Source organism: Heloderma suspectum, chromosome 1 (genome assembly GCF_057233095.1).
Source record: "Heloderma suspectum isolate Gila_16-S chromosome 1, 16-S_ref, whole genome shotgun sequence".
Classification (NCBI taxonomy): domain Eukaryota; kingdom Metazoa; phylum Chordata; class Lepidosauria; order Squamata; family Helodermatidae; genus Heloderma; species Heloderma suspectum.
Window position 1 is genome coordinate 349060247 of NC_139458.1, and position 27002 is coordinate 349087248.

Here is a 27002-nt window from a genome sequence, read left to right on the forward strand (position 1 = left end):
TGGTGTGCTTGTCCTCTCAGAGGAAAAGAAAAGCTTTTCGATATGTTAGCACTTATTTTTCTTATTCTGTAAATTAAAGTTCTCTAAGTTATGAGTTACCATTTCTGCTAGCTAGAATTCGGGTGCAGAGCTAAAGTGCTCCACATATGCTTTTTAAAGCTTTCACATTATCTGTGCTGTTTGAGGTAACAGCAACAGCCATGCCACCAATGCAGCATCTACATTTGGCCTCAGCAGATTAGCCAGGGTTATTATATCACATGCACTGAGCTAAGGTAAGTCATTAAAGGTGCAATCCTATGCATGTTTAGACAGAGAAAAGGCCTACAGCTCCCCGTATGCCCCAGCCAGCCATTAGGATTGCGCCCTAATAGTATTTCTTTTCAGTATTGGTTAAAAAATAAAACGAATGCAAGATGAACTGACCTGCTTCTTGTGTATTGCTTCTTGGACTTCACTATCAAGTTCAGAGAGTTCAGCGAGGCTGTTTTCTAGGTCAGCTGGTGTCAGCTCTTTAGCCTTCATGTACTTCTCTTTTTCTTTATTGCTTAATGCTCTCATTATCCTTAGGCTAGATTGTACTTCTTCCTGCTGTATCTGAACTTTACGGATCTCTTCTTGAATATTATTCAGCTTTAAATCAATGTTCAATGGATCATTCAGTTCTGCCTTGATGTGCCTCAGCCAGTCAAGTGAGTGACATATTTCAGTCTGGAAATCTATACTTTGTACCAGCCTGTTTTCACACTCGATCACAGTATCGCCAATGGCAGTATGCAATGTCTTCAGCATCTCCTGCCAAGTTCGTACTTGATGGTTTGCTCCCTCATGCACAGATGGGTCAAGCTGAGAAGAAAGCATCTCAAGATGTTCAGCAAGGTGTTTCAAAAGGATCCCAGCATCTTGCAGACTGCCAGCCAAGGAATGATACATTTTCAGTTTTTCTTCTGCTGGGAGGGTTTCTTCATTTACTTTTGCTTGTTCTTCTTTTACAGAATTTAGTTGCATCTCAAGCTGCTTACACATTTTCTCATGCTCCTGATAAGCCTCCATCATATCTTCTAACTGGTTCACTTTCTGTTCTATTTGCCTTTTTAGTTTGTGATACAAGGTTGTGAGCAGCAACATCTCTTCTGGTAGCCATGGTTGCCCAGTGCTCCGAAATGCTTCCTTCTTCTGGTTTAATTCATCTACTGCAGCACCAAGGTTTATTACTTCAGTTAGAACACTGCTGTAATCCTGCTGAAGTGACACAACTTCTTTGGCTAAAAGGCTAGAAGGAGTCTTATGCATGTTCACAAGCTGATCTTCCAATTCAGACAGAGCCTTTGTTGTCAGTTCAATTAATGATGCATATTCTTTACGAGCCAAAATTGCTTCTTGGACTTTACAGTATTTGTCTTTAGCCAGCGCAATGATCACATTACATTGGTGAGGCAAGGCACCAAGTTTTTCCTCAAGATAAGAACAATCCATTTCATTAAGTGATGGTAAGATCTCCTGGCCATCTCTTTGCAGTATCAGCAGAAGGTTTTCATATTCAGGAAACTGCTCAAGAATCTGCTGATACTTTGCTAGTTGGGAGTAAAGTTCAGAATTGCTATTCATTAAATTGATCTCTGGGAATGAAACAATATCCGCTTGCTTTAGCCAGTGACATGCTTTATCCAAATCTTCCTTGAAATATTTCCTAGAAACCATATGTTTTTCAAGTTCTATAAGTCGCTGGCTACATTTTTGTAAAATAGCATCATACATATTCTGTAGCTCTTGCAGTTTATCTAACACCTCACTCTTTTCTTGTTCTGTTGTTTCCTTCATTAGATCCCTCCCTTGTGACCACAGTCCTGAGATTTCACTCTGGTAGGCCTTTAGGCTGGCTTGTGTACTCTTACAAGTCCTGATCTGTTTGCTTACATCTTCTGGTAGCAAACAGATATGTTCATGGAACATTACTTTTTTCTCATGTTGTTGAATTTGATTCATTGCCTGAAAGGCTGCCAGAAGGAACTGAGTCCTTTCAGATAATGCCTTATTCAGGTGCTTTCTCCTCTGCCCAACCAGATCACTAAGGCAATCCACATGATTTTGGGCATCTGACAAGCATTTCTGGAGCATTTGTCTTTCATTAAGCCCTAAATTAGCCATCACCCTATCAGCATCCTTTATAAGCCCTTTCAGAACAAGCTGCTTGGCTTCCACTTCACTGCAAATGGTGAGGTGATCCATGAGGAAGTTTTGAGCCAGCTCAGGGGGTGGACTGTGTTTGAGAGATTCAGAGATGCTAGGTTGCTGCTCTTCTGCCCACTCCATTAATTCCTGAAGTTTAGCCTGGACCATACTCAGCTCTTCTAATGTGGTGACAGACAGCTGTATTTTCCTCTTGATAAGGTCCTCTAGCTGAACCCAGCGCTGCTCAAAGTGTCCCGTCTGCTCTTTTACTAGCTCTCTGTCATCCAGATTTAACTGTTCTGTCATCTTCTGCTTCTGTTCTTTTAAATCTTCAAGAGCAAATTGTCTCTCCTGCAGAGCCAACGCTAGTTTTCTCAAAGCCTCAAGATGTGTAGCTGTACTTTCAGCATCTGATCTGTTAAAGAAATAAACGAACAACAGAACAATGCAGAAGTTAGTATCATCAACACAGGACAAGATTTCCCAGAGCAAAATAAAAATTCCAACCATTCTTTAAGTGCCATTAGCAATTTTTAAATCATTTGCACAGCAACTGTTGCTTAAGACTTCTTATAGAATCATAGAATCATAGAATAGTAGGGTTGGACGGGGCCTACAAGACCATCGAGTCCAACCCCCTGCTCAATGCAGGAATCCAAGTCAGAGCATCCCCGACAGATGGCTGTCCAGCCTTACTGCAAAGTGCTGTATGAATAGAAATGAAGCTTGCAGGGTTTTTTTTAACTCCTTGGTATTTATAACGTTCACCTCAAATATGAGGTGTGTATTGCAGTCCCTCAACTTTTTCTCCAGGCCGGATTTCAATCCAAAGAGTGCTGTGGAATGTAGTTTGGGAGACTGGAAGCTCACAAGTAGGTGGAAAGTGGACTGGATGCTCACAAGTGGGAGGGGAGAGGAGCGGGGGGGATTGGAGACTTGCATATGGGTGAGTGGGAGTGGTGGAGTTGACATCGACTGGGCTTTGTGGGTTTTTTGAGTTCCTTGAAAGAGACTCCAAAAGATCACATTATTTTCTGACAATTCTGTGTAAATCTTTGGGAAACTCAAGCAAGTTACAAGGTGAGCCAAAAGAGCGAGGGAGGGAGCTCACCCATCTCTATGCACAACCCTTATTTTTTCAATAATTTGTTTGTATCCCATCTTTCCACCAAATGGTGCTCAACAATAATACAGGTACAATATTACAGTTCATTTAAACAAACAAACCAAATGTTGCCAGTTCCTGAACCTGAACTTTGCCACTACTGTCTATGCTATGGGACACTTTTCCTCTAAAATATAAACCACAGAAAAGAATGAAGTAGTCCTTATTGTGCATGTAAGCAGTAGAAACACATATTTAGATTGCTTACTCATGCCTTTCTCTTTCTCACACAGCTGAACAGTATAAAGCAGTTCCAAATGTTCATGGGAGTGTGTTTTTGTATTTCTCTAAAGACAAGCAGTCTCCTTTGTAATGCATGTATCAAAGTACCATTTCTGGTTTTCTTGACTTAACCCATGAAAAGCAGACAGACTTTCTCTACCTTGCCAAGTGGTCCCATTCCTGTGTAAACTTTTCCAAGAAGACTTCTACTACATTTAGGTGATCGTGATAATCTTTTGTCCTCTGAAGATCCTCTTCCCTATGTAGGAGTACACTGCTGGTTTGAAGACAAAGGTCCAGCCAATGGTTGCTCAAGTGTCCTACTTCCTTGTGCTCAGGTGACTCCTGTCCTTCAGTTAGTTTGCTCACTTTTTCAGTCACAGCGGTCAAACCCACCTGCTTTGACTGCAGCTTCTGACTGAACTCCTATATGAGGAGATACAAAAAGGAAAAGAGCAAGAAAGAATTCCTGTTAAAATTTAAATGCAAACGTTTAATGCATTTTACTTAAGTTGCATCACAAAGACATAAAGAAGATCTGCATTCATCCCTTCCATGAGATGTCAAGATTTCTGTTTTGACAAATTCATGGGAAACAGAGGAAAGAGTTGTTTGAAATGACAAATCTTCCTGCCAGATTCATATTGAAAGTTGATGTGCGATTGAACATCTCCCTTTCCCTCTTCCTTATGCCCTTAGAAGAGAAACTGCCTCTTCCTTATCCTGTTCTCCATAATCTAGAGTGGCATAATTCTCCATATGCTCTTTCCTTCAAGTCCTGTGAAGAATGAAATGATGGAAGCTTGCTGGAAAGCATTGGGCAGAATTACCAGCAGTGCTTTTTTTTTAGAGGCAAACTCTAATTTACACAAAGTTGTACATAAATAGAGTGCCAACACTCTCCCCACCCCCTTTAAATGATAGGCAGTTTATGGCAGAGGAATTTAGCTCCTCTGCTCTAAATTCTTTCTCCTGAAGCTGCTTTGCTTTTAAAAAATGACTTAGAGCAGCCGTGCTGGATCAGGCCTTTCTAGTCCAACATTCTGTTCACACAGTGTTCAACCAGGCGTCCCAATGGGAGGACACGAATGCAAGCCCATTCCTAGAGGAGCTCACCCTCAGCTGCCCCTGTCAGCCCCTCCCTTTCCAAGCAAACTAACTACTGCATAGGTAGAGAGGGGAGACCAATGACAGGAAGGACTGGCTTTCCTGCTTGGCTGTATGGAGTTGTAGTTTCTGTGGCCTGCCAGCTCAATGAATTGGTGGAAGGCAAATGGAAACTACAGCTCCCATTCATCTCATGGTGGGCCTGGGATTTTGGAACTGGGGAGCGAGTGTTCTAATTCCTCCAGTTCTGAAGTTTGTTGACACCACTAGTTAGCAGCACTCCAATGTGGTTGTGTTATGAAAACACTATCCTGTCTTGAGCAAATACAGGACTGACTTTGGCAGTGAGGAAGCAAATGTATAACACAGTCTTTTATACAAGATGTATAAAACAGCCTTTTTCCACTCTAGCCATACAGAGGTTGCTGTTTATCAGTCATTCCTTCTCCTCTAGACATGCATAATCTCAAACCAGAATAATACAAGTGCCTTCTCCCTCACTATGCAAAGTTTTTTTATTAGGACTGCACAACTTAACTTGCAACTGTAGGGCTATCAAGTGCAGTTTGATATAAATGAGTATAATGAAGCCCTAGCAGAGGATAAGGCTAACAATGGCTGTTAGTGTTAGTCATAATAGCTATATATTACCACCAGTATCAGAGGCAGTATGCTTCTGTATGCCATTTCCTGGGAAACATGAATGGGGGGGGGTCTCAGAAAACCATTGGAAGGACCCTCAACTTTTGTAAGATTTCTCTGAAAAGCCAAAGTATGAGGTGAGCTGCAGTCATGCGTACTGCTAATTAGGTAGTGGACAGTTGATCCACAAAAAATGTGGGGTTAAATTTACAACCGGTTTTCCTATGTATTGCACCAAGCTGGTATATCGGGATGATCCAAACACTATTTTGCCCATGAATAACCAGAGAATAAATGTTCAGATTTTAGAAAATTGTCCTGTCACTGACTTCCCTATGCTAAAAGCTGTGTTCCTCTGAACTGATTGTTTTGTCATCTGAAAGTTATCCCTTTATATATAAAAAAAAGCCTATGAAATCAGTGCTAGATGGTTACTCTGTAAACAATGTGGAAATATCCAATGAACTAGCTATTTCTTATTTACTAAGAAGGCACCATGATATTAATCTCTGAGAAACTCCCCATGAAATACAAAAACACATTCAACTACTCTAGAGTAGCATAGCATGAACAGATAAAGTGTCACTCCTGCCCCAAATTCTTTCCGCATACCTGCACTTATTCAAGAGAAATAATATATAGCAGTCAAACAGTTCGAGATACTCCTTACCTTCACCTGCAAAACCATATTTTGGGCAATGTTTAGTTCCAGCTCTGCCCCTCTTCTCTTCATATTCTGCAGTTGCTGATCTGCATCCTGGAAATATATCCAAAGTTCTGCCTTCATTTGCTTTATTTCCTCCCATCCCTGAGCAAGGTACTGAGAGTTCATTATCCGATCTTCAATCTGAAAAATATATGTGAGGGTAATGGGAACATTTTAATGCAATTATTTATGGGCTGTCTTAGAAGTACACTACCACTCTATGTAGGGCAGACTCTTGCAGTAGGGAGTGGGGACAGGCCACAGGGATAGAGGATAAAGGAAGCTTGCATAAGTCTCTAGTGTTGATGATGCCTTAAGCCTGTGAATTATCCAAACAGATATGACCAGAGCACAGGAACACTCCTCTACTCATTGAAGAATTTTATGAAACAGGACAAAGTTTATAGTGCTGAAAGAAAAGAAGGATTTAAACTGGTTTAAAGACACAGTAGTTCTAAATGGATTAAAAAGCTTTCACTGTCCTGCCTGCACTCCAAGAACAATTGTGACCAACGTGTCCTCTATCTGAGATGGTGAAAAGCTTACATTTGTATCTGACTGGTTTGATGGATTGATTCTTTTGCTTTTTAGCTACACTTGTAGAATGTCTTTTGCTTAAGCTAGAATACTGTAAAACAAAACAGAATATGACGTTCGTGAAATGTGATAAGCGTCCTTCACAGAAAGCAGCAGGTTGCCTTTAAAATTTAACCATGACAAAAGCTGACTATCTCTTGAGGCTATTCTCCTTGATATTCTTTCCTTCTTCCTTATTATCTCTCTCTCTCTAAAGGCTTACAAAAAAAGTTCTCTTAGCAATGGTTTGCTTAGACTGCAGGTTATAGATTGCCTGGATTTATATGATCTGCATTCCTAGTAAATCTGAATAGAGGAATTAAGTTTTTTATTTACCGTTGACAGAGATGTTATTTGGCCATGACCGAAACATTTCAGTGTATAATTTTGTTATTTTTCAACAAAGATGATTTGAAATACTGTACGCTCTAATACGGAAATACTTCAAAGCATTCAAATTTTTTTAAAAATCTAACTAAGTATTTTTTACATCTATGTGCACAAATGCGTACAATTCTATTATGTGTTAACATTATAGTTTATCATACTACAGAATTTAACAATGAAATGGAAAAGTCAATATATTCATGGTTAAGACTCCTTATATGCAGTTGTGGTTTTGTTGCATGGCAGACTTTGGTATCAGAAAATATTTGAAACTGCATTTTTACCACTGGCATCTGTTAATGGATTTGATTTCATAATGTCATATATGTATATGCAGCAGTAATGAAGAACAGTGCCCAAATTAAATCTGTAAACTCACTCCAAATTGTTCCAGTATTCTGGAGAAAAACAAACTCATGACTTCCTAAAAGAATATTTACATACTTCAAATTTAGCACTTATCCTCCATAAACCTTATTATCTTCTATGTGTTACTGTATCCGTTGGCATACTATTAATGTATACCGTTCTGAGAAAACTTTCCCGGATAGATGTCTAGTAGCTGTCTCTTCAGACTAATATTACCTAATATGACCCTTGTGACAAAGTAAGACAATTACGTCTCTAAGAAGGATTAGAGAAGGCCTACCACCATTTATCCCATACCGTTTGCTTTGTTAGTTGGATGTCTGTTGCTATATTTTTCACAGTACTGTCCGATAAATCACACATAGAGCACAACAGATCCAAATAGGTGCTTGCTTGCTCCTGCAGGGCTCTGAAATGCTTAACCTAAAGAGAATAAGAAAAGGTCTTCATGAGCATGCTTTCATCTCCACAGTACTCCAGAGGAATGACAACATTAGAGAGCATCATTAAGGTTACTTTTGCCATTAGTGTGAATGATCAAATCATTCAGAAAGTCGCATAGATAATTATAAATCTTTGTATGATAAATATTAATTGAAGTTATAATTCTGCAACAGAACATGCATGCATCCATCTGCTTTGTTCAGTATATTAAGACATGCTAATATTTCAAATTACCTTTACTTTTTTAAGGAAAAGAAATATCTGTTAGGCTTCTAGACCTATAGCTATGTGTCAGCATTACACAAGTTCCACCAGGCATTTATCCAGTCAAAGTTTGAGCTACATATTGCCTTCATAAGAGAAAAGCAACAGGACAGGACAGGGTTCAGGTTCTTACTGTAGAGTTAACAACGAGGGATTAGCTGTCTAGACAAACTAATTATTGTCCATCTGAACCGATTCATCACCGTCAGGTTTCTCTGCATAATATCTTAATCTAGCCTAGTCTTAATAGCCTTACAACCTCCAGTAGCAGCTTTCTGAGGGCTGTCTCTGCAAGAAGAGTCCCCTTTAATGCAAGGAAGATGGGACATTATTATTATTTTTATATAATTAGTATTACATTTAACCCTTCATGGATCACTGCCTTGTTGTGGCGAAAGGGCTTGCGTAACTCAGTGAAACCATAAGCTATGCCGTGCAGGGCCACCCAAGACGGACAGGTCATGGCAGAGAGTTCTCACAAAATGTGGTCCACTGCAGAAGGAAATGGCAACCCACTCCAGTATCCTTGCCAAGAAAACCCCATGGAATGTAACACAAGGCTAAAAGAGATGACGCCGGAAGATGAGCCCCTCAGGTCGGAAGGTGTCCAATATACTACTGGGGAAGAGCAGAAGGTATTTCCAAGTAGCGCCAGAAAGAGTGAAGTGGCTGGGCCAAAGCCAAAAGGACACTCAGCTGTGGATGTGTCTGGTGGTGAAAAGAAAATCCGATGCTGTAAAGAACAATATTGTTTTGGAACCTGGAATGTCAGATCAATGAATCAAGGTAAGCTAGAGGTGGTCAAACATGAGATGGCAAGATTGAACATCGACATATTGGGAATCAGCAAACTAAAATGGACAGGCAGGCATGGGCGAATTTAATTCAGGTGACCATCATATCTACTACTGTGGGCAAGAATCCCTTAGAAGAAATGGAGTAGCACTCATAGTCAACAAAAGGGTGGGAAAAGCAGTACTGGGGTACAATCTTAAAAACGATAGAATGATCTCAGTACGAATCCAAGGCAAACCATTCAATATCACAGTAATTCAAGTCTATGCCCCAACCACTGAGGCCGAAGAAGCTGAGGTTGATCGGTTCTATGAAGACCTACAACACCTTCTAGAACTAACACCAAAAAAAGATGTCCTCTTCATCATAGGGGATTGGAATGCTAAAGTAGGAAGTCAAGAAATCACTGGGATAACAGGCAGGCATGGCCTTGGTGCACAAAATGAAGCAGGACAAAAGCTAATAGAGTTTTGCCAGGAGAACACACTGATCATAGCAAACACTCTTTTCCAACAGCACAAGAGGCGACTCTACACATGGACATCACCAGATGGTCAGTATCGAAATCAGATTGATGATGTCCTTTGCAGCCAAAGATGGAGAAGCTCTATACAGTCAGTCAAAACAAGACCTGGAGCTGACTGTGGCTCAGATCATGAGCTGCTTCTTGCAAAATTTCGGCTGAAATTGAAGAACGTAGGGAAAACCACTAAACCATTCAGGTATGACCTAAATCATATCCCTTATGAATATACAGTGGAGGTGAGGAATAGATTTCAGGGATTAGACCTGATAGACAGAGTGCCTGAGGAACTATGGATGGAGGTCCGTAACATTGTTCAGGAGGCAGCAACTCAATCCATCCCAAAGAAAAAGAAATGCAAGAAAGCCAAGTGGCTGTCTGATGAGGCTTTACAAGTAGCTGAAGAAAGAAGGGAAGCGAAAAGCAAGGGAGAAAGGGGAAGATATATCCAACTGAATGCAGAGTTCCAGAAAATAGCAAGGAGAGACAAGAAGGCCTTCTTAAATGAACAATGCAAAGAAATCGAGGAAAACAACAGAATGGGAAAGACTAGAGATCTCTTCAAGAAAATTGGAGATCTCAAGGGAACGTTTTGTGCAAAGATGGGCATGATCAAGGACAAAGAAGGCAGGGACCTAACAGAAGCAGATGAGATTAAGAAGAGGTGGCAAGAATACACAGAAGAACTATACAGGAAAGATCTGAATGTCCCTGATAGCCATGATAGTGTGGTCACTGAACTTGAGCCGGACATCCTAGAGAGTGAAGTCAAGTGGGCCTTAGGAAGCATTACTAACAACAAAGCTAGCGGAGATGGCAGTCTTCCAGCTGAGCTATTTAAAATCCTAAAAGATGATGCTGTTAAAGTGCTGCATTCAATATGCCAACAAATTTGGAACACTCAACAATGGCCGCAAGACTGGAAAAGGTCAGTTTACATTCCAATTCCAAAGAAGGGCAACGCCAAAGAGTGTTCAAACTACCGCACAATTGCACTCATTTCACATGCCAGCAAGGTGATGCTCCAAATCCTACAAGCTAGGCTTCAGCAGTATGCGAACCGAGAACTACCGGAAGTACAAGCTGGGTTTTGAAGAGGCAGAGGAACTAGAGATCAAATTGCCAACGTTCGCTGGATCATGGAGAAAGCAAGAGAATTCCAGAAAAACGTCTATTCCTGCTTCATTGACTACGCTAAAGCCTTTGATTGTGTGGATCACAACAAACTGTGGCAAATTCTGAAAGTGATGGGAGTACCAGACCACCTTACCTGTCTCCTGAGAAACTTGAACGAGGGTCAAGAAGCAACAGTAAGAACCAGACATGGAACAACCGAGTGGTTCAAAATTGGGAAAGGAGTACGACAAGGCTGCATATTGTCACCCTGCTTATTTAACTTATATGCAGAGTACATCATGAGAAATGCCGGGTTGGATGAATCACAGGTTGGAATTAAGATTGCCGGGAGAATTATCAACAACTTTCGATATGCAGACGATACCACCCTAATGGCAGAAAGCGAAGAGGATCTCAAGAGCCTCTTGTTGAGGGTGAAAGAGGAGAGTGCAAAAGCTGGTTTGAAACTCAACATTAAAAAAACTAAGATCATGGCATCTGGCCCCATCACTTCCTGGCATAAAGAAGGGGAAGAAATGGCAGCAGTGACAGATTTTATTTTCTTGGGCTCCAAGATCACCGCAGACGGTGACTGTAGCCATGAAATTAAAAGACGCTTGCTCCTTGGGAGGAAAGCTATGGCCAACCTAGACAGCATAGTAAGAAGCAGAGACATCACCTTGCCGACAAAGGTCCGTCTAATCAAAGCTATGGTTCTCCCAGTAGTAATGTATGGCTGTGAGAGCTGGACTATAAGGAAGGCTGAGCGCCGAAGAATTGATGCATTCGAACTGTGGTGCTGGAGAAGACTCTTACGAGTCCCCTGGACTGCAAGGAGGTCAAATCAGTCCATCCTAAAGGAAATCAACCCTGAGTGCTCATTGGAAGGACAGATACTGAAGCTGAAGCTCAAATATTTTGGCCACCTAATGCGAAGAGAAAACTCTCTGGAAAAGACCCTGATGCTGGGAAAGACTGAAGGCAAAAGGAGAAGGGGACGACAGAGGATGAGATGGCTAGATAGCATCACGTATGCAATGAATATGGACTTGAGCACACTCCGGGAGAGAGCGCAGGACAGGAAGGCCTGGCATGCTAGGGTCCATGGGGTCACGAAGAGTCAGACACGACTGAACGACTGAACAACAACAACAACAATTACATTTAAACTATTAGGATGTGATATCTCATACTGAGGATACAGCTGGATTTCCTCACTATGAGTATATTCCAGGTTGAACTCTTATGCGGAATTTTTAGTCTGATTGTATCTGTTCTGTAGTGTTTTAGGTATGACGTGGCAATGGCTTGTGGTTGATGTGAATAAAATGTTGATTTGATTCTTTCCAGGTGTGGACTATTTTTACCTGCTTAACAGCATCTGCCAGGCTAAAAGGTGGACGAGGACTTGGCTTTAACTCTGGCTGAACTGCAGAGAGCCAAACCTTGCATTGCTGAAGGGTGTCTTGATGGTTAACATGCTTCTGGAGTTGGTGCTCCAAACTCTGGTACACCTACAAAAAAGCATGGATGAGTCATTTAATATTCCTGATCCTAGTAGTGAAAACCGAAAATAAAAAACCTCGCCCAAGATGACAGGCTGGCAGATTAAACTGAGCTGCAGAACTTCAGAAAAAGCTATAATTTTGCAATACTAATGAGTCAAAATTTAAAAATCTGTTCTTAATATACATTATTGGATAGACTGGCTTGAAAGGTTCTGTTTTCTAAAATGGTTCTAAAGCACAACCATAAGCAGGGCTAGCCCTTCCATGAGGTGGCAAATCGCACAGCGGGAGGGCCCACCACTGGCTCCTCCCCCAGTGTACAGTCCTCGCCTGTACAGGCTATCTCCTGGGACACCCCTCCCACGCCTGTCTCTGATGAAGGACTCCCTTAGGGCCAGGCATTTCTGTCAGCTCTCCAGAGAGTCTGCCCACCCTTGTGGCAAGCACAAGGGAGGGAGGGTGGGGGATGCGATGCTGCAGTAAGGGGGTGGGATGGAGGCGGCAGCAGAGGCACATGTGGCCATGTGGCAGAAGAGCTTGCACTGGGGCTGGTCATAAGAAAAACTAGATTTCTTCATTTCTTTCCATCTGTGATTATGTTTGGTCTTCAGATATTTTTATGAAACCATTCCAATATGGTGCTCATTTTGTGCTACTTTGTATTCTGTTTGCTAGCACTTTTTGCATTGTTATATCACCTGCTAAAACATGAGTGGATTGAAACTTACTCTCTGAGCTGTGCTACATATCGCTGAATAACTATCCCTTGTTCCCTGCAGATGAGTTTCTATATTTTGCTTAAATTTTGCTTGAAGGTGCTCTGTACACTCATTGATCAAGTAATCTCCCTTGCTTTTAAGGCTGTTCAAGCGATCTTCAAATCCAGCAATTTCTTCCATCATTGCCTAAGACAGCAGCATTCAGAAGGCCACAACGTATTAGAGAAAATGTTTTCAGTGCTAAATATTCACTCATATACTTATTTTATTTAAAAATACATCCTGAGGTTTTATGGGGGGGGGACTATATAAATTTTCAGTTCATATGGTCCTTTAGCAGAGACAATGACTGCATTCAGACATAACAGCAAACCACAGTTTGGTGTTACATGGACGAGTAGCTGCAAACCTCAGGCTCATGCACTCCTTCCATAACCCTTTCTCTGCTAATGAGAGAAGGAAATTAGAAACTTCCCCTTCTGGTTAACAGCAAACCATAATTTGCCATTCCATCTGAATGCAGCAAATTATATTTTGCACAAACCATGGTTTTCCCACAGATCAGGATTTTAAAAATAGTTTGATCCTGGTTTAGAATCCTGGTCTGTGGGCAAACTATGGTTTGCACAAAACATAGTTTGCTACTTCCAGAGGTGACAGCAAACCATGATTTACTGCTAAACTTCTAATCTCCTCCACCGATATGTAGAAGGGAAAACAGGAGGGAGTATGTGAGCCTGATGCTCATGACTACTCATGTATGTAATGGCAAACCATGGGTTGCCATTATATCTGGATGTAGTCACTGTAAAAGCAGTTCAAATGTTAATGGGTCTCAATAGAGCACAGGAATGTGTGTGCTTTAAGCCCTTTTCAGGCATTATAAAAAACGGTGAAACTCACCACGTGAGCAGGAATGAGGCCACGTGAAGTAGTCCTGCACCCTAACGTCATATCATAGCCCCACTCATAGGTGTCCACGCATACAACGTGAAGGCCTGCAGCAGGGAGGCCTTTGCGTGTATAGTTCTACATGTGTAGGCTTCCATGCAATTCAGAAATCTTCATGATCGGGATTTATATTTTATAACATTGCTGTCCTTCAGACTTTCATTACAAAGTTACAAAATGTGGGAATTTCCAAAAATGGAAGCAGCAGTCTCCAAAACTAGGGGAAGCGGTTCTTTTTTAAAAGGTATTTCACCAACCTTTGCATTGTGGTTTTCAAGTACCACTAAGTATGACCATGTCAAAATATTATTAATTCTACACAGGTTGAAGATACTTTCCTTCTCAAAAATTCCATGTATATGGGGAAAAAAGCTTTTTCAAAGGAAGGAAACAAGATTACTAGTATTAAAACACAGTTTTAGCAAGGAAATATAGAACTATCAGAACCATTCCTTCTACTTAAGGATGAGTAGAATGTTTATACTCATTGAAACGTACCTTGTGATTGGCTAAATGTTGTGTTACAACTTCTAGACTACTGTTCTCCATAAGGTCAGGAGTAACGAGCCTGCTGGACATCTGCAACAACCACTTTTCCACGTCTTGCAAGTCACTGTGATACTCTTCATGCTGTTTTACTTTCACCTCCAAGATTGCAACATGTGCCTGTGTGTTCACAGAAACTAGTAGTCACTTTTTAAAGACTTTCAAATGAGAACAATCTCAAAATACCATTAAGAGGAGCAAAGATATGGACACCTTTTTATGTCTCCTTCATCAAAATGTGCCAAATGAAAACACATCAGCTTAGTGCTCATATTTTGTTTTCAGAATGTGTCTATCATTAGTGCTGTGCCAAAGTGTTTTTGAATGGGCTGCAATGGTTCTGGTGTGGGGGGATGTTTCTGCTTTTTCAGCACTGTTCACAGGCATTGTTACCCCCATCCCAAATTCTCTCCTTTTCTCTTTACCAGGGGAAGCCTGGTGATCAGCCTTGATGGTTCCAAGTGGAAATCAAACCTGACCAGAGAGAAGACTGCCTTTCAAGCCCTTATTGTTAGGCCTGTGAGTTAACTGGGGTGGAGCTTGATAGGGGAGTCATTTAAGGTTGGTTAAGGGGCTACTAACAGCTGGATCACTGCCTTGTTGTGGCGAAGGGGCTTGTGTAACTCAGTGAAGCCATAAGCTATGCCGTGCAGGGCCACCCAAGATGGACAGGTCATGGCAGAGAGTTCTGACAAAATGTGGTCCACTGCAGAAGGAAATGGCAACCCATTCCAGTATTCTTGCCAAGAAAACCCCATGGAACGTAACACAAGGCTAAAAGAGATGACGCCGGAAGATGAGCCCCTCAGGTCGGAAGGTGTCCAATATACTACTGGGGAAGAGCAGAGGGTATTTCCAAGTAGCGCCAGAAAGAGTGAAGCGGCTGGGCCAAAGCCGAAAGGACACTCAGCTGTGGATGTGTCTGGTGGTGAAAAGAAAATCCGATGCTGTAAAGAACAATGTTGTTTAGGAACCTGGAATGTCAGATCAATGAATCAAGGTAAGCTGGAGGTGGTCAAACGTGAGATGGCAAGATTGAACATTGACATCTTGGGAATCAGCGAACTAAAATGGACAGGCAGGCATGGGCGAATTTAATTCAGGTGACCATCGTATCTACTATTGTGGGCAAGAATCCCTTAGAAGAAATGGAGTAGCACTCATAGTCAACAAAAGGGTGGGAAAAGCAGTACTGGGGTACAATCTTAAAAACGATAGAATGATCTCAGTACGAATCCAAGGCAAACCATTCAATATCACAGTAATTCAAGTCTATGCCCCAACCACTGAGGCCGAAGAAGCTGAGGTTGATCGGTTCTATGAAGACCTACAACACCTTCTAGAACTAACACCAAAAAAAGATGTCCTCTTCATCATAGGGGATTGGAATGCTAAAGTAGGAAGTCAAGAAATCACCGGGATCACAGGCAAGCATGGCCTTGTTGTACAAAATGAAGCAGGACAAAGGCTAATCGAGTTTTGCCAAGAGAACACGCTGATCATAGCAAACACTCTTTTCCAACAGCACAAGAGGCGACTCTACACATGGACATCACCAGATGGTCAATATCGAAATCAGATTGATGATGTCCTTTGCAGCCAAAGATGGAGAAGCTCTATACAGTCAGTCAAAACAAGACCTGGAGCTGACTGTGGCTCAGATCATGAGCGGCTTCTTGCAAAATTTCGGCTTAAATTGAAGAATGTAGGGAAAACCACTAAACCATTCAGGTATGACCTAAATCATATCCCTGATGAATACACAGTGGAGGTGAGGAATAGATTTCAGGGATTAGACCTGATAGACAGAGTGCCTGAGGAACTATGGATGGAGGTCCGTAACATTGTTCAGGAGGCAGCAACTCAATCCATCCCAAAGAAAAAGAAATGCAAGAAAGCCAAGTGGCTGTCTGATGAGGCTTTACAAGTAGCTGAGGAAAGAAGGGAAACGAAAAGCACGGGACAAAGGGGAAGATATATCCAACTGAATGCAGAGTTCCAGAAAATAGCAAGGAGAGACAAGAAGGCCTTCTTAAATGAACAATGCAAAGAAATCGAGGAAAACAACAGAATGGGAAAGACTAGAGATCTCTTCAAGAAAATTGGAGATCTCAAGGGAACGTTTTGTGCAAAGACGGGCATTATCAAGGACAAAGAAGGCAGGGACCTAACAGAAGCAGATGAGATTAAGAAGAGGTGGCAAGAATACACAGAAGAACTATACAGGAAAGATCTGAATGTCCCTGATAGCCATGATAGTGTGGTCACTGAACTTGAGCCGGACATCCTAGAAAGTGAAGTCAAGTGGGCCTTAGGAAGCATTAGTAACAATAAAGCTAGCAGAGATGACAGTCTTCCAGCTGAGCTATTTAAAATCCTAAAAGATGATGCTGTTAAAGTGCTGCATTCAATATGCCAACAAATTTGGAACACTCAACAATGGCCGCAAGACTGGAAAAGGTCAGTTTACATTCCAATTCCAAAGAAGGGCAACGCCAAAGAGTGTTCAAACTACCGCACAATTGCGCTCATTTCACATGCCAGCAAGGTGATGCTCCAAATCCTACAAGCTAGGCTTCAGCAGTATGCGATCCGAGAACTACCGGAAGTACAAGCTGGGTTTCGAAGAGGCAGAGGAACTAGAGATCAAATCGCCAACATTCGCTGCATCATGGAGAAAGCAAGAGAATTCCAGAAAAACGTCTATTCCTGCTTCATTGACTACGCTAAAGCCTTTGATTGTGTGGATCACAACAAACTGTGGCAAATTCTGAAAGTGATGGGAGTATCAGACCACCTTACCTGTCTCCTGAGAAACCTGTATGCGGGTCAAGAAGCAACAGTAAGAACCAGACATGGAACAACCGATTGGTTCCAAATTGGGAAAGGAGTACGACAAGGCTGCATATTGTCACCCTGCTTATTTAACTTATATGCAGAGTACATCATGAGAAATGCCGGGTTGGATGAATCACAGGTCGGAATTAAGATTGCTGGGAGAATTATCAACAACCTCTGATATGCAGACGATACCACCCTAATGGCAGAAAGCGAAGAGGATCTCAAGAGCCTCTTGTTGAGGGTGAAAGAGGATAGTGCAAAAGCTGGTTTGAAACTCAACATTAAAAAAACGAAGATCATGGCATCTGGCCCCATCACTTCCTGGCATATAGAAGGGGAAGAAATGGAAGCAGTGTCAGATTTTACTTTCTTGGGCTCCAAGATTACCGCAGACGGTGACTGTAGCCATGAAATTAAAAGACGCTTGCTCCTTGGGAGGAAAGCTATGGCCAACCTAGACAGCATAGTAAGAAGCAGAGACATCACCTTGCCGACAAAGGTTCGTATAATCAAAGCTATGGTTTTCCCAGTAGTAATGTATGGCTGTGAGAGCTGGACTATAAGGAAGGCTGAGCGCCGAAGAATTGATGCTTTCGAACTGTGGTGCTGGAGAAGACTCTTACGAGTCCCCTGGACTGCAAGGAGGTCAAATCAGTCCACCCTAAAGGAAATCAACCCTGAGTGCTCATTGGAAGGACAGATACTGAAGCTGAAGCTCAAATATTTTGGCCACCTAATGAGAAGAGAAAACTCTCTGGGAAAGACCCTGATGCTGGGAAAGACTGAAGGCAAAAGGAGAAGGGGACGGCAGAGGATGAGGTGGCTAGATAGCATCACGGATGCCATGAATATGAACTTGAGCACACTCCGGGAGAGAGCGCAGGACAGGAAGGCCTGGCGTGCTATGGTCCATGGGGTCACGAAGAGTCGGACACTACTGAACAACAACAACAACAACAACAACAACAAACAGCTGGTTGGTGGTAAAAGGAACTGTTTAAAAGTAGTAAAAACATTTTTAAATAAGAAGCTTTCTTGTTAATAAAACACTACATCTTCTTTTTCTTTCCTGGTACCTCTGATCTGATTTGTCTCACACCTAATGACCAGCTACCTTAGGGGAAAAGGTGTATTTTAAAGAAAGGGGTGTAGCTTTATGGTGGCAGCGGAAGTGAAGGGAGAGATTTCCCAGTGGTGAGGGATGATCTGTCACATTTGGTGATGGGGTGGATTGCCCTAGTGTACAGGCCCTCACCCTAAGACCAGGTTCTCCACATATGAGGAAAACATTTCTGGCTTTTTCAGCACTGTTCACAGGCCTTGTTTCCTCAGGCCCATTTTCTCTTAACTTCCTGGATTGACTGCAGTCCATCAGGGACCACATAGTCATCACAAAAGGCAAATGTAACTATATTGAGGGCAATGTTTCTTGGACTCCTCAGTTGTATGATCCTAACCAATCAGGACTGCATTACCTCTCTAGGCAGGCAAAAACAATGTGCAAACTGAGGAGATATAGGGAAGGATCATGATGTGGATTGTGCTTTGGATCATCTCTTTTAAAGCAGTAGTTTACAACTGCTTTGTGATTTAAAGGAGATACTGTAATGTGCAATTTGCAGTTCCCAAAGGGATCACACTGTGGATTGCACTGTGGATGCTTTAAACTGATAAAGTGCTTGTAAATTGCCAGTGGCCCCGTTCCCATGTCACACTGCAGTTCCTCGGTTGTTTAATCCAGGCAATGCCGAGGACAAGCAAAGCGATGAGTGTGCTGTTTCCCGTGCACTCATCATTTCTGCTTCAAAGTAACAACCCAGGAATGTCCCATACCTGGGTTGTTTTGTGGTGTGTGTACCCAGAAACTCTGGGTTGTTTAGGGGTTAAACAACCAAGAGTTAACCCAATAATTGCCCATGGTTTGTTGTTGGGGCATTCCTCGGCTATCAATTAAAGGCGGAAACGGTAAGCATGCAGGAGGCAGTGCACTTGTTGCTTTCTTCATCCCTGGGCAAGCAAAGCAACCCAGAAATTGCCAGGGATGAGTGAACCATCTCACTGTAAAGGAGGTGATCTGCAGAACTTTCTCTCATCACAGAACTGCACTATTAATTCAGTAAAATTTCACTGGTGTAAGTGGTTCACAAAGCAAGAAAATAATCCTGTCTCATTAAATGTCATGTATATTTAAACTTACTGTAGGCAGCCCATGTTGCAAGTCTAAATTCACCTGTAGCAACAACTATTGCCATCTTAAGGTGTAACAACATATTTATAAAGAACGATGTAGTTTACCTTTGCTGTATTGCAGAGCTCCTGGTATTCAGTTTGAAGTTTCTGAATGTTCTCTGCTAAATTAGAATCACGCACCAGTTCAAGGAGGCATTGTCCTTTTTCTGTCACAGATTTGATTGAAGGTTCATGCAACAGCACAGTCTGCTGAATTGACTAAAATGAGAAATACATTTAAACAAAGTTTTGAAATGAACATACAAAGTAATAACATGTACGTAGCACATAGAGGATCATTGTGTTGAGAAAAGTTGATGTCATCCTTAACAAGTGCAGCTGTTTGAATGAATATGGTAAATACAGTCTCTGCTGAAGTATTCCCTCCTAGGAATCTTTCAAAGGAGGTCAAATCTGGTGTGAGTTAGACTCAGCTAAGAAAGTCTCCAGGTTTTCAGAGAATAAGAGAAACGTCATCCACTTTCACACAACCGTTATCTTTGAGCAGAATCTAGCAGGATGCTTTTGCCCCCACTGATTCCCTTCTGCCCTACCAACAGCGTTGCACAAGCAGCCCCCGCTGCTTTTGCAATGGCAAGTTAGTGTTTCCGGGACAACCTAAAACAAGTGGAAATGTTCATTTCTGGAAGGAGGCAGGTCAGCAGAGCTCACATAAGGGATCTTTGCAGAAACGAGCGTTTTCACCCATTTCAGCGCTCCCCTAGTAAGTGCCAAATCTCCCTTGCATAAGCAGCAGGTCCCACTTGTGCAACACATTCGGCAGGACCCACGACTTCTGCATTGGAATCGGGGGGCAGAAAAGGATCAGTTGGGGGTCTAAGCGCCCTGTTAGATGCTGATCTTTCCTTTGAGAATGATGCTGTTATTCTTCTAGTGTTTTTAAAAGTAAAGAAAGCATCTAACAGTTCATATATATCTGGTGACATGTTTAATTTTATACAACAGGGTTAAAAAAGCAAACAGGATAATATTTGGCTTATCACCCACCTCTTAGGAAAAGGACCTAGAAAATTATTCTCATTCACAATTTGAATATTAATCAGAAAGAGCTCACTGACTTTTACTGTAAATGGTAAAGGCCTTAGGATGATGCAACTTGTAACCCCCAACCTGAGTACAGATAAGCAGCCATTTGTCATATGGACTCAATAAATTTCCTGTCTGCTTGACCAGGACTACAAAAACAAGGGAGCTGTCAGGCATCTGTTAGGAAACACTGCATAGCTGGTGCTGTGTTCAGCTTGGGGAGAGGATGTCTAAACATGTGCAAGCCTGCCTTATATATTTATATATAAATTCTCACATGAGATTTAGGAATGAATATTTAGCAAACAGGTGTCAGTGTGCATATATGCCGGTCTAGGCTTTCAAAGTAGATATGTCAGATCCCTGTGTAAAAGATTTTATTGCATGTTTTCCAGATTAACAATTCACTGATTTTGTAGCACATAATAATCTCTTTACCTTATATTTCGATAACTGTGCCTTTTTCTCATATAATTCCATTTTTGGATCCACTGTATCATGCACTATGATCTGATACTCTGACAGCCACTGAGTCTGTACTTTGTACTTATCTAAGAATTCCTTTGTTAAGTGGAGACACTTCTCTAAGGTTGTGTGTTCTTTCCTGATAGAGCAGGTCATGTCATCAAGCTGTTCCACACAATCACTAATCTCTTTTTTTAACTGTTCAGCTTCATTTCCCTTCATATATTTAATAGCTCTCTCTCCCTTCTCACGGGCAGATTTCAGCAAATTGTGACCAACATCCATGTCACTCATGAGATCCTGTGAACAGAAAATGTGAACAGTATATAATCTGAGTGGAGTCTAACAGTAAATCTCTTGTGTGCATTGAGCTATATTTCTGCTGCTAGAAACTTGGTTCAGACTGTGACATCTTGGCTTGTTAAGGAAAGATATCAACAAGCCTTTTGCCCATACATTAAGCCCCTTCGCCCCACTCTAATTAACCACATGAACCAGGAAACGATGGATACCAGCTTTAGAATAGGACAGGATGTTAAACCAACATTTGAAGTTGGTTTAATATCCAGGCTTGTTCTCAAGTTGGTAACCATAGTTTTCAAGTTCAGATGAAATAGAAGACTATGGTTAATCAGGGACTTTCTGGCTGGATTGCTCACACTGTGAAGCGAGGACTGATGGGGCTGTGTGCACAGGAAAAAGGCTTGTTCATATCTCAGTTTATTAAACTGATATGATCATCCAGTAAAAGATGAGATTAAGGATACTTATGAAATTCGCCGCAGCTGAATTCTCCCCCAGAACTGGGTGCTGTGAATTACATGGTTTTGTTTCTGCAGTGGAAATGATACAAGAAGCCACCATTTCCCCACTTTTTCTTAGAGACTGCTGATATAGACCAACACATAAACACATTGATTAAATTACAGAGCAACAAGGTATCTTGGTAACATTGCACAGGATTTAACCCAGGGCCAGGCAACTTGTGGGCCTCCAGATGTTTTGGTTTACAATTCTTATCATCCCTCACCATTGGCTATGCTGGTTAGGGCTTATGGGAGTTGTAGGCCCAAATATCTGGAGGGCCACAAGTTGCCTACCCCGATTTAGTCAGTGCACACATCAACATCCACTTTTGCACTGATTGAGTTGATGCCCATTTGTGCTGGTTTGATAACCCGTAAAGAAGAAGCGGGGAAAGATGCAAACTGGAAGCTATGGTAAGCTGTGATTCCAAAACTAATTTTAGAAATTCTTCAGATTAAACAAGAAAGTGGAAGACATTTTGCTGTTCAAAGTGGAATCCAATTCCGCCTCCCCACCTGCTAAGGTCAACAATTTAAGAAGTCCTGTTGTACCATTCTGAGACCAGTTCCTGCCTTCATAAATTTTCCCCGCTTATGGCGCCATCCAAAGCAGGTCACTTCACCCTGCTGCATTGCAGCAGGCTGAGAGTAGAATGTGGGGAAGGGCAAACACATGGAACAATGACTGAATGTAAATCCACTGATCCTGAAATCCAGCCCACATTACATTTTCCTCTCTTAACTTTCACAAGCATATCAAGAAAACTTATACTGAGAACCTCAAATTATATAAACATCCTGTTGCTAAAACTTTCACCTTCTTTTACATTGGCTTTCAAATTGTGTTCTAAGAATCTCTGAGTTTTTCAGAAGCTTCTCTAGGCTTTGTTGGTCATTTCAAATGCACAGCTGCAGGAACGTATTGGCTTCAAGGGCAAACAAACGTGACCGATGCACATCTTGAACTGATTGCACTCTAGTGACCTCAAATTCCTTGCACTTTACAGAGATGTCACAGCAGATGCACACAATGTTCCTTAGCAGACAAATCAAGGTAGAAATGATTTTTTAAGAACAGGAAGTTTGGAATCCTCTGCTCAATAGTGTTCTAAATCATTTGTGATGTTTCATTTATTATTTGCAACATTAATTTCAGGGGTGTTAGTGTTATGCCCATGTATATATACATTGGTATCTATTTTAATTGCCCAAAGAGATATACAATGACAAATGCTATACCTCAAGTTTCCGCATTTTTTTCTCCATTGCTGTTTTATCTACTACATCAAACTTTGTCACCACATTTTTGAATTTCCTGAGAGTAGCTCCAAACCACTCTTTGTAAGCACTGAAAGCCAGTTCAGATTCCTCCATACTTTGAATTTCTTCTTCAAGGAATTTTATTTGCTCCTGCAAGAAAATTGATATAGGAGTGAGACTGGCTATTGATCCAATTCTTGATATCTGCATCTCTAATATACAAAATACTATGCTTATACATAAAACACAGATAAGGGTGAGATGCACTTATTTTTTTATTTAAAAATCATTCTAGATCATTCTTGCAACATACCAACATAAATAACTTCTTAGTCTACTTCAAGCACCTGTGGAAGGTCATGAAAAATACAACCAGTGCCTATAGTAAAACAGCACTTTATTTTTTGTTTTGTTTCTGTGGTCAATTTCATTTGCACTTATATGCATGAAGGGGGCTCCATGGTAGGCTAGTGGGGCCATTCTGCTGGCATTGCCCTGGACATTGCACACCTGCCTAGTTTTGTGTGGATGTATGATCTGGGAAACCCTATGCACACACACACACACACACACACACACACACAATGCAGCCTCCAGGGACGGTCCCTTGGCAGTGTGACGGTGATCCTTATCACAGGTATTTCTAAACCTATTGTACAGAGCAGTATGCATGCACAGTTCATTGTAGATTTCATGTCTACATTATTGATGTTCATGTGTATATTGATGAAACATTGCAAAAACATCATGTGATGGTATTGACCATTGTATCAAGAATCCTTTTGTGTGGTGGTTTACCAATATGCAGGAGTGCATGTGTTCATTAGTAAAACACCATGCAAATAGAATATTGGTACAATTTTATCAAGGTTGCTTTTTTTGCAGGAAATGTACACATATTCATTTGGTAATATGGTGGTGCGGGGGCACAAATATAGTGAAGGAACTGAAAGTTCTGTCATTGTTCCTATTCTGGAAGTATGTTCTAATTAAACTGGAATTCAGGAGAAACAGAACGTTGGGAAGAGTGGATTCATGGTCAAAGAAAAGACTGCAGCGGGGAATATCCTTTCATCCCTAGTTTTTCGTATCATCCTTGTGGACGTGTCACGTGTACCTGCCTTGAAAAGAGTATCTGATGAAAGAATCCTGGCCAGAGTCCAATGGTAGAAAAAGGATTTACTTGCTCTAAATCTGATGACTGCACAGACACAGTGAACATCAAGAAGGGTGGTGACATTGGGGAAGAAGCTGAGAAACATCTAGGGGCCTAGCCCCCTATTCCTATATCCCCTTCTCCTTATCTTAAGGCAAAGCCTTTCTCTCCTGCCTTCCCTCCTCTTCCTTTGAACCCTTCTTCTAGTTGGCATAACAATTTTATGTCCAATTACAAGGGATGGATGAACCTGTCTGTAACAGTTTATACATTCATATTTTTCAAGCACAAGGTAATTCCATCCCATTTCTGCATCAGTTTGCAATTTCAAAAAAAATCCACATGAAAGTTCATATACATTTTCTATACAATTTCCCTTACTATAAGCATTTTTTTCCCAAGCACTTTCCCTGAATATATGCCCTTTTATATGCAAGTTTCCCTAGAGTCTGCATTTTTTTATCAGAGAACTGCATCACAAAATTTGGAGAAGAGGAAAGCCAAAGAATAATTGGGTTCCAGTGCACATGTTAGTTTGGAAAGTGTGAATTAGGTTAGCTTGCATGAACATGTGAATCAAACACATTTTGCTCCCATCCCTACTAAATACAGAAAATTAAGGCATGTGCCCATTTCATCCTGGTAACCTATGCTGAATATGCTTTTCAAAAGGAACCAATCCTCATCTAATTTTCTAATTTTTAAGACAAAATTGTTTGACAACTGTTGGGAAAAAAATGAATGACACTACCCATAGATTTAGGGAGCAATCCTATCAGGATAGGCGACCTTCTATCCAATGCTAGGCAGGTGGAGCGAGGAGGGGATCTTCTCCTCCATGCTCCAGCTGCCCTGCATTTGCAGCTAGGCTGATTTCAGCTGTCTAGCCACAGGACTTTGGAGCGTGTGTGGGAGAGGCTGGACGACGCATAGGAAGCATTGTACCAGCACTTCTGCGCTCCCCGCTCCTGGGTATGCACCCTTTTGCCCTGCTCAGCACTGCTCATCTGAGCATGAAGCCTGGGGAGAATCCATGCCACCTACAAGGGGGTGGGGGAAGGGGCGGGGAGGCGATTTTCTGGGAACCAACCTCAGAGCATGGGTTCTGAGATTGGTTCCTGGAAACCAAAAATCCTATGGCTGTCTAGCCGCTGTCTAGCAGCCACAGGACTGGGCCCTTAATGACTGAAACAAAATGAAAACAACATCATATAATTGCATATATATTCTACAGTTCATTGATATTGCTCTGTAGATAGTGCAGAATTAGCATGCCATTAAAAGTCATGGCAGTTTTAAAATTAAATGGATTGGTGTACTCATATAACCCACGATTGTGCCGAGAACAGCAGTGTAGTGGTAAATTTTGGAAGTGCAGCCCTCATCATGTCAGTCCTTACAGCCACAGCCCCCAAAGGGAGTCCAAAAATGCAGACAGTTGTGATGATCCATATCAACACATAGGTTCTAGTCATTTCATCGCTACCAGGAGCATGTCTTTTACAATGCTATTGGCCTTAATCGCCCATTCAAGACCAAGCCACTCAAAAATACTTTGCATTACAACAGCGACAGCTCACAACTATATATTGTTGCTGAGAAAATTCATTTTCTGTGCCAGCTACTAAGCTCAGAGGGAACAATGAATTCTGAGGTGGATGACAGATAATGTCAGCATCCCTGTTCATAAAAAAGTGCCAGCGCAACATCCTTCAGAGTCCTGACTCCACTACACCACTGACTGTATATCTGTGTACTATTTTGTGCTGATGAAAAAAACATATTCCTTTTCCATTAACATTGCATGATGGCTTAAAAAACTTATTTACTCACCAGTACATGAAGTATAAGAGCTTGGTAGCGAGAAGCAAGCTGAGTAGCTTGTCTTCCCATTCTGCTAGAAGTATGACTCTCCTCCAGGATTTGCTGGGCCAATAGTCCAACTTCTTCTACTTCATCTTTATAGACTGTTAATTCTTCATGCCATTTCTGAGACAAAGGAATAGCATCATTCTTATAACATTGTAACAGTGACATAAATGTGGTGGAGGAAGCAATCCTATGGCCGCTAGACATCGGCTAGATGGCCATAGGATATGTTGTTTTCCAGGAACTGACCTCAGAGCCCATACTACAAGGTCCGTTCCTGGAGAATTGACCCAACCCCACTTCCATGCTGCCTTGGAGGCAGCATGGAACAGCCCCATCCTCTGCACTCGCAAGAGGAGTGTGGAGCGGCCAAAAAGGGGCATGTCTGGGGGTGTTCCGGGGTGGGCGGAAATGCCTGTACAACACATCCAATGTGTCGTACAGCAGCCTCTTCCCCCTCTCTGCCCTCCTGCAGCTAGACAGCTGCAATCGGCTGTCTAGCTGAAAATGCAGGGCAGGAGAAGCGTGGATGGAATCCCCTCCATGCTTCTCCTGCCCTGCTTTGGATAGGCCTCCGAGTTCGGAGGTGGCCACCTATCTGGATAGAATTGCGCCCTTAGGGTGCAATCCTATGCATGTTTAGACAGAAAAAAAGTCCTCAGGGACTCTTGAAATAAAAACAGAAGATTGGAAACATCCTCTCTCTTCATAAAACAAATAATTTTGAATATAGAATATTTAAACTATGGTCTTTTTATTTAATAAAAAGAACCTGGAAGGAATTAAGCATAATCGTAAAAACTAATTCAAATTAACATTCTACAAATGGAGACATGCAATCATTTGTGGGTGTGTTTTTTGTCTGCAATATCATATTTGTTTGTAACCAATTATCCATTCACACATCAGTGAGGTTTCAATGATACATTCTAGGCTAGTTTGTTTCTCCTGTATTAGCTCATGGGAGAGATATTTTGCTGCTATTTCTATAATGGTCCACATGAGAAAGATATAAACGTCATGTATTGCAGGAGTACTGGTGACCTGTGTTCATAGTGAAAGTATTTTCATAATAGCTGTTACATTTAGCCGAGGAACACAAAAAAGTCGGCCCAAG

The 27002-nt window shown here is 41.6% G+C and overlaps 1 protein-coding gene across 1 annotated transcript in view; it reads right to left on the reverse strand.

Annotated features, from left to right (window-relative positions):
* The window catches only part of SYNE1 (spectrin repeat containing nuclear envelope protein 1), a 459183-nt gene that overhangs the window by 176818 nt on the left and 255363 nt on the right, over positions 1 to 27002 (reverse strand). Inside the window, exons 67-77 of the mRNA XM_084827854.1 lie at positions 25850 to 26005; positions 22840 to 23010; positions 20768 to 21094; positions 19349 to 19501; positions 14165 to 14332; positions 12725 to 12901; positions 11856 to 12002; positions 7644 to 7769; positions 5979 to 6155; positions 3720 to 3985; positions 427 to 2587 (exon numbers count right to left, since the gene is read on the reverse strand). Coding sequence (XP_084683980.1) covers positions 427 to 2587; positions 3720 to 3985; positions 5979 to 6155; positions 7644 to 7769; positions 11856 to 12002; positions 12725 to 12901; positions 14165 to 14332; positions 19349 to 19501; positions 20768 to 21094; positions 22840 to 23010; positions 25850 to 26005 — 4029 coding nt within the window. The remainder of the gene's footprint in view (positions 1 to 426; positions 2588 to 3719; positions 3986 to 5978; positions 6156 to 7643; positions 7770 to 11855; positions 12003 to 12724; positions 12902 to 14164; positions 14333 to 19348; positions 19502 to 20767; positions 21095 to 22839; positions 23011 to 25849; positions 26006 to 27002) is intronic.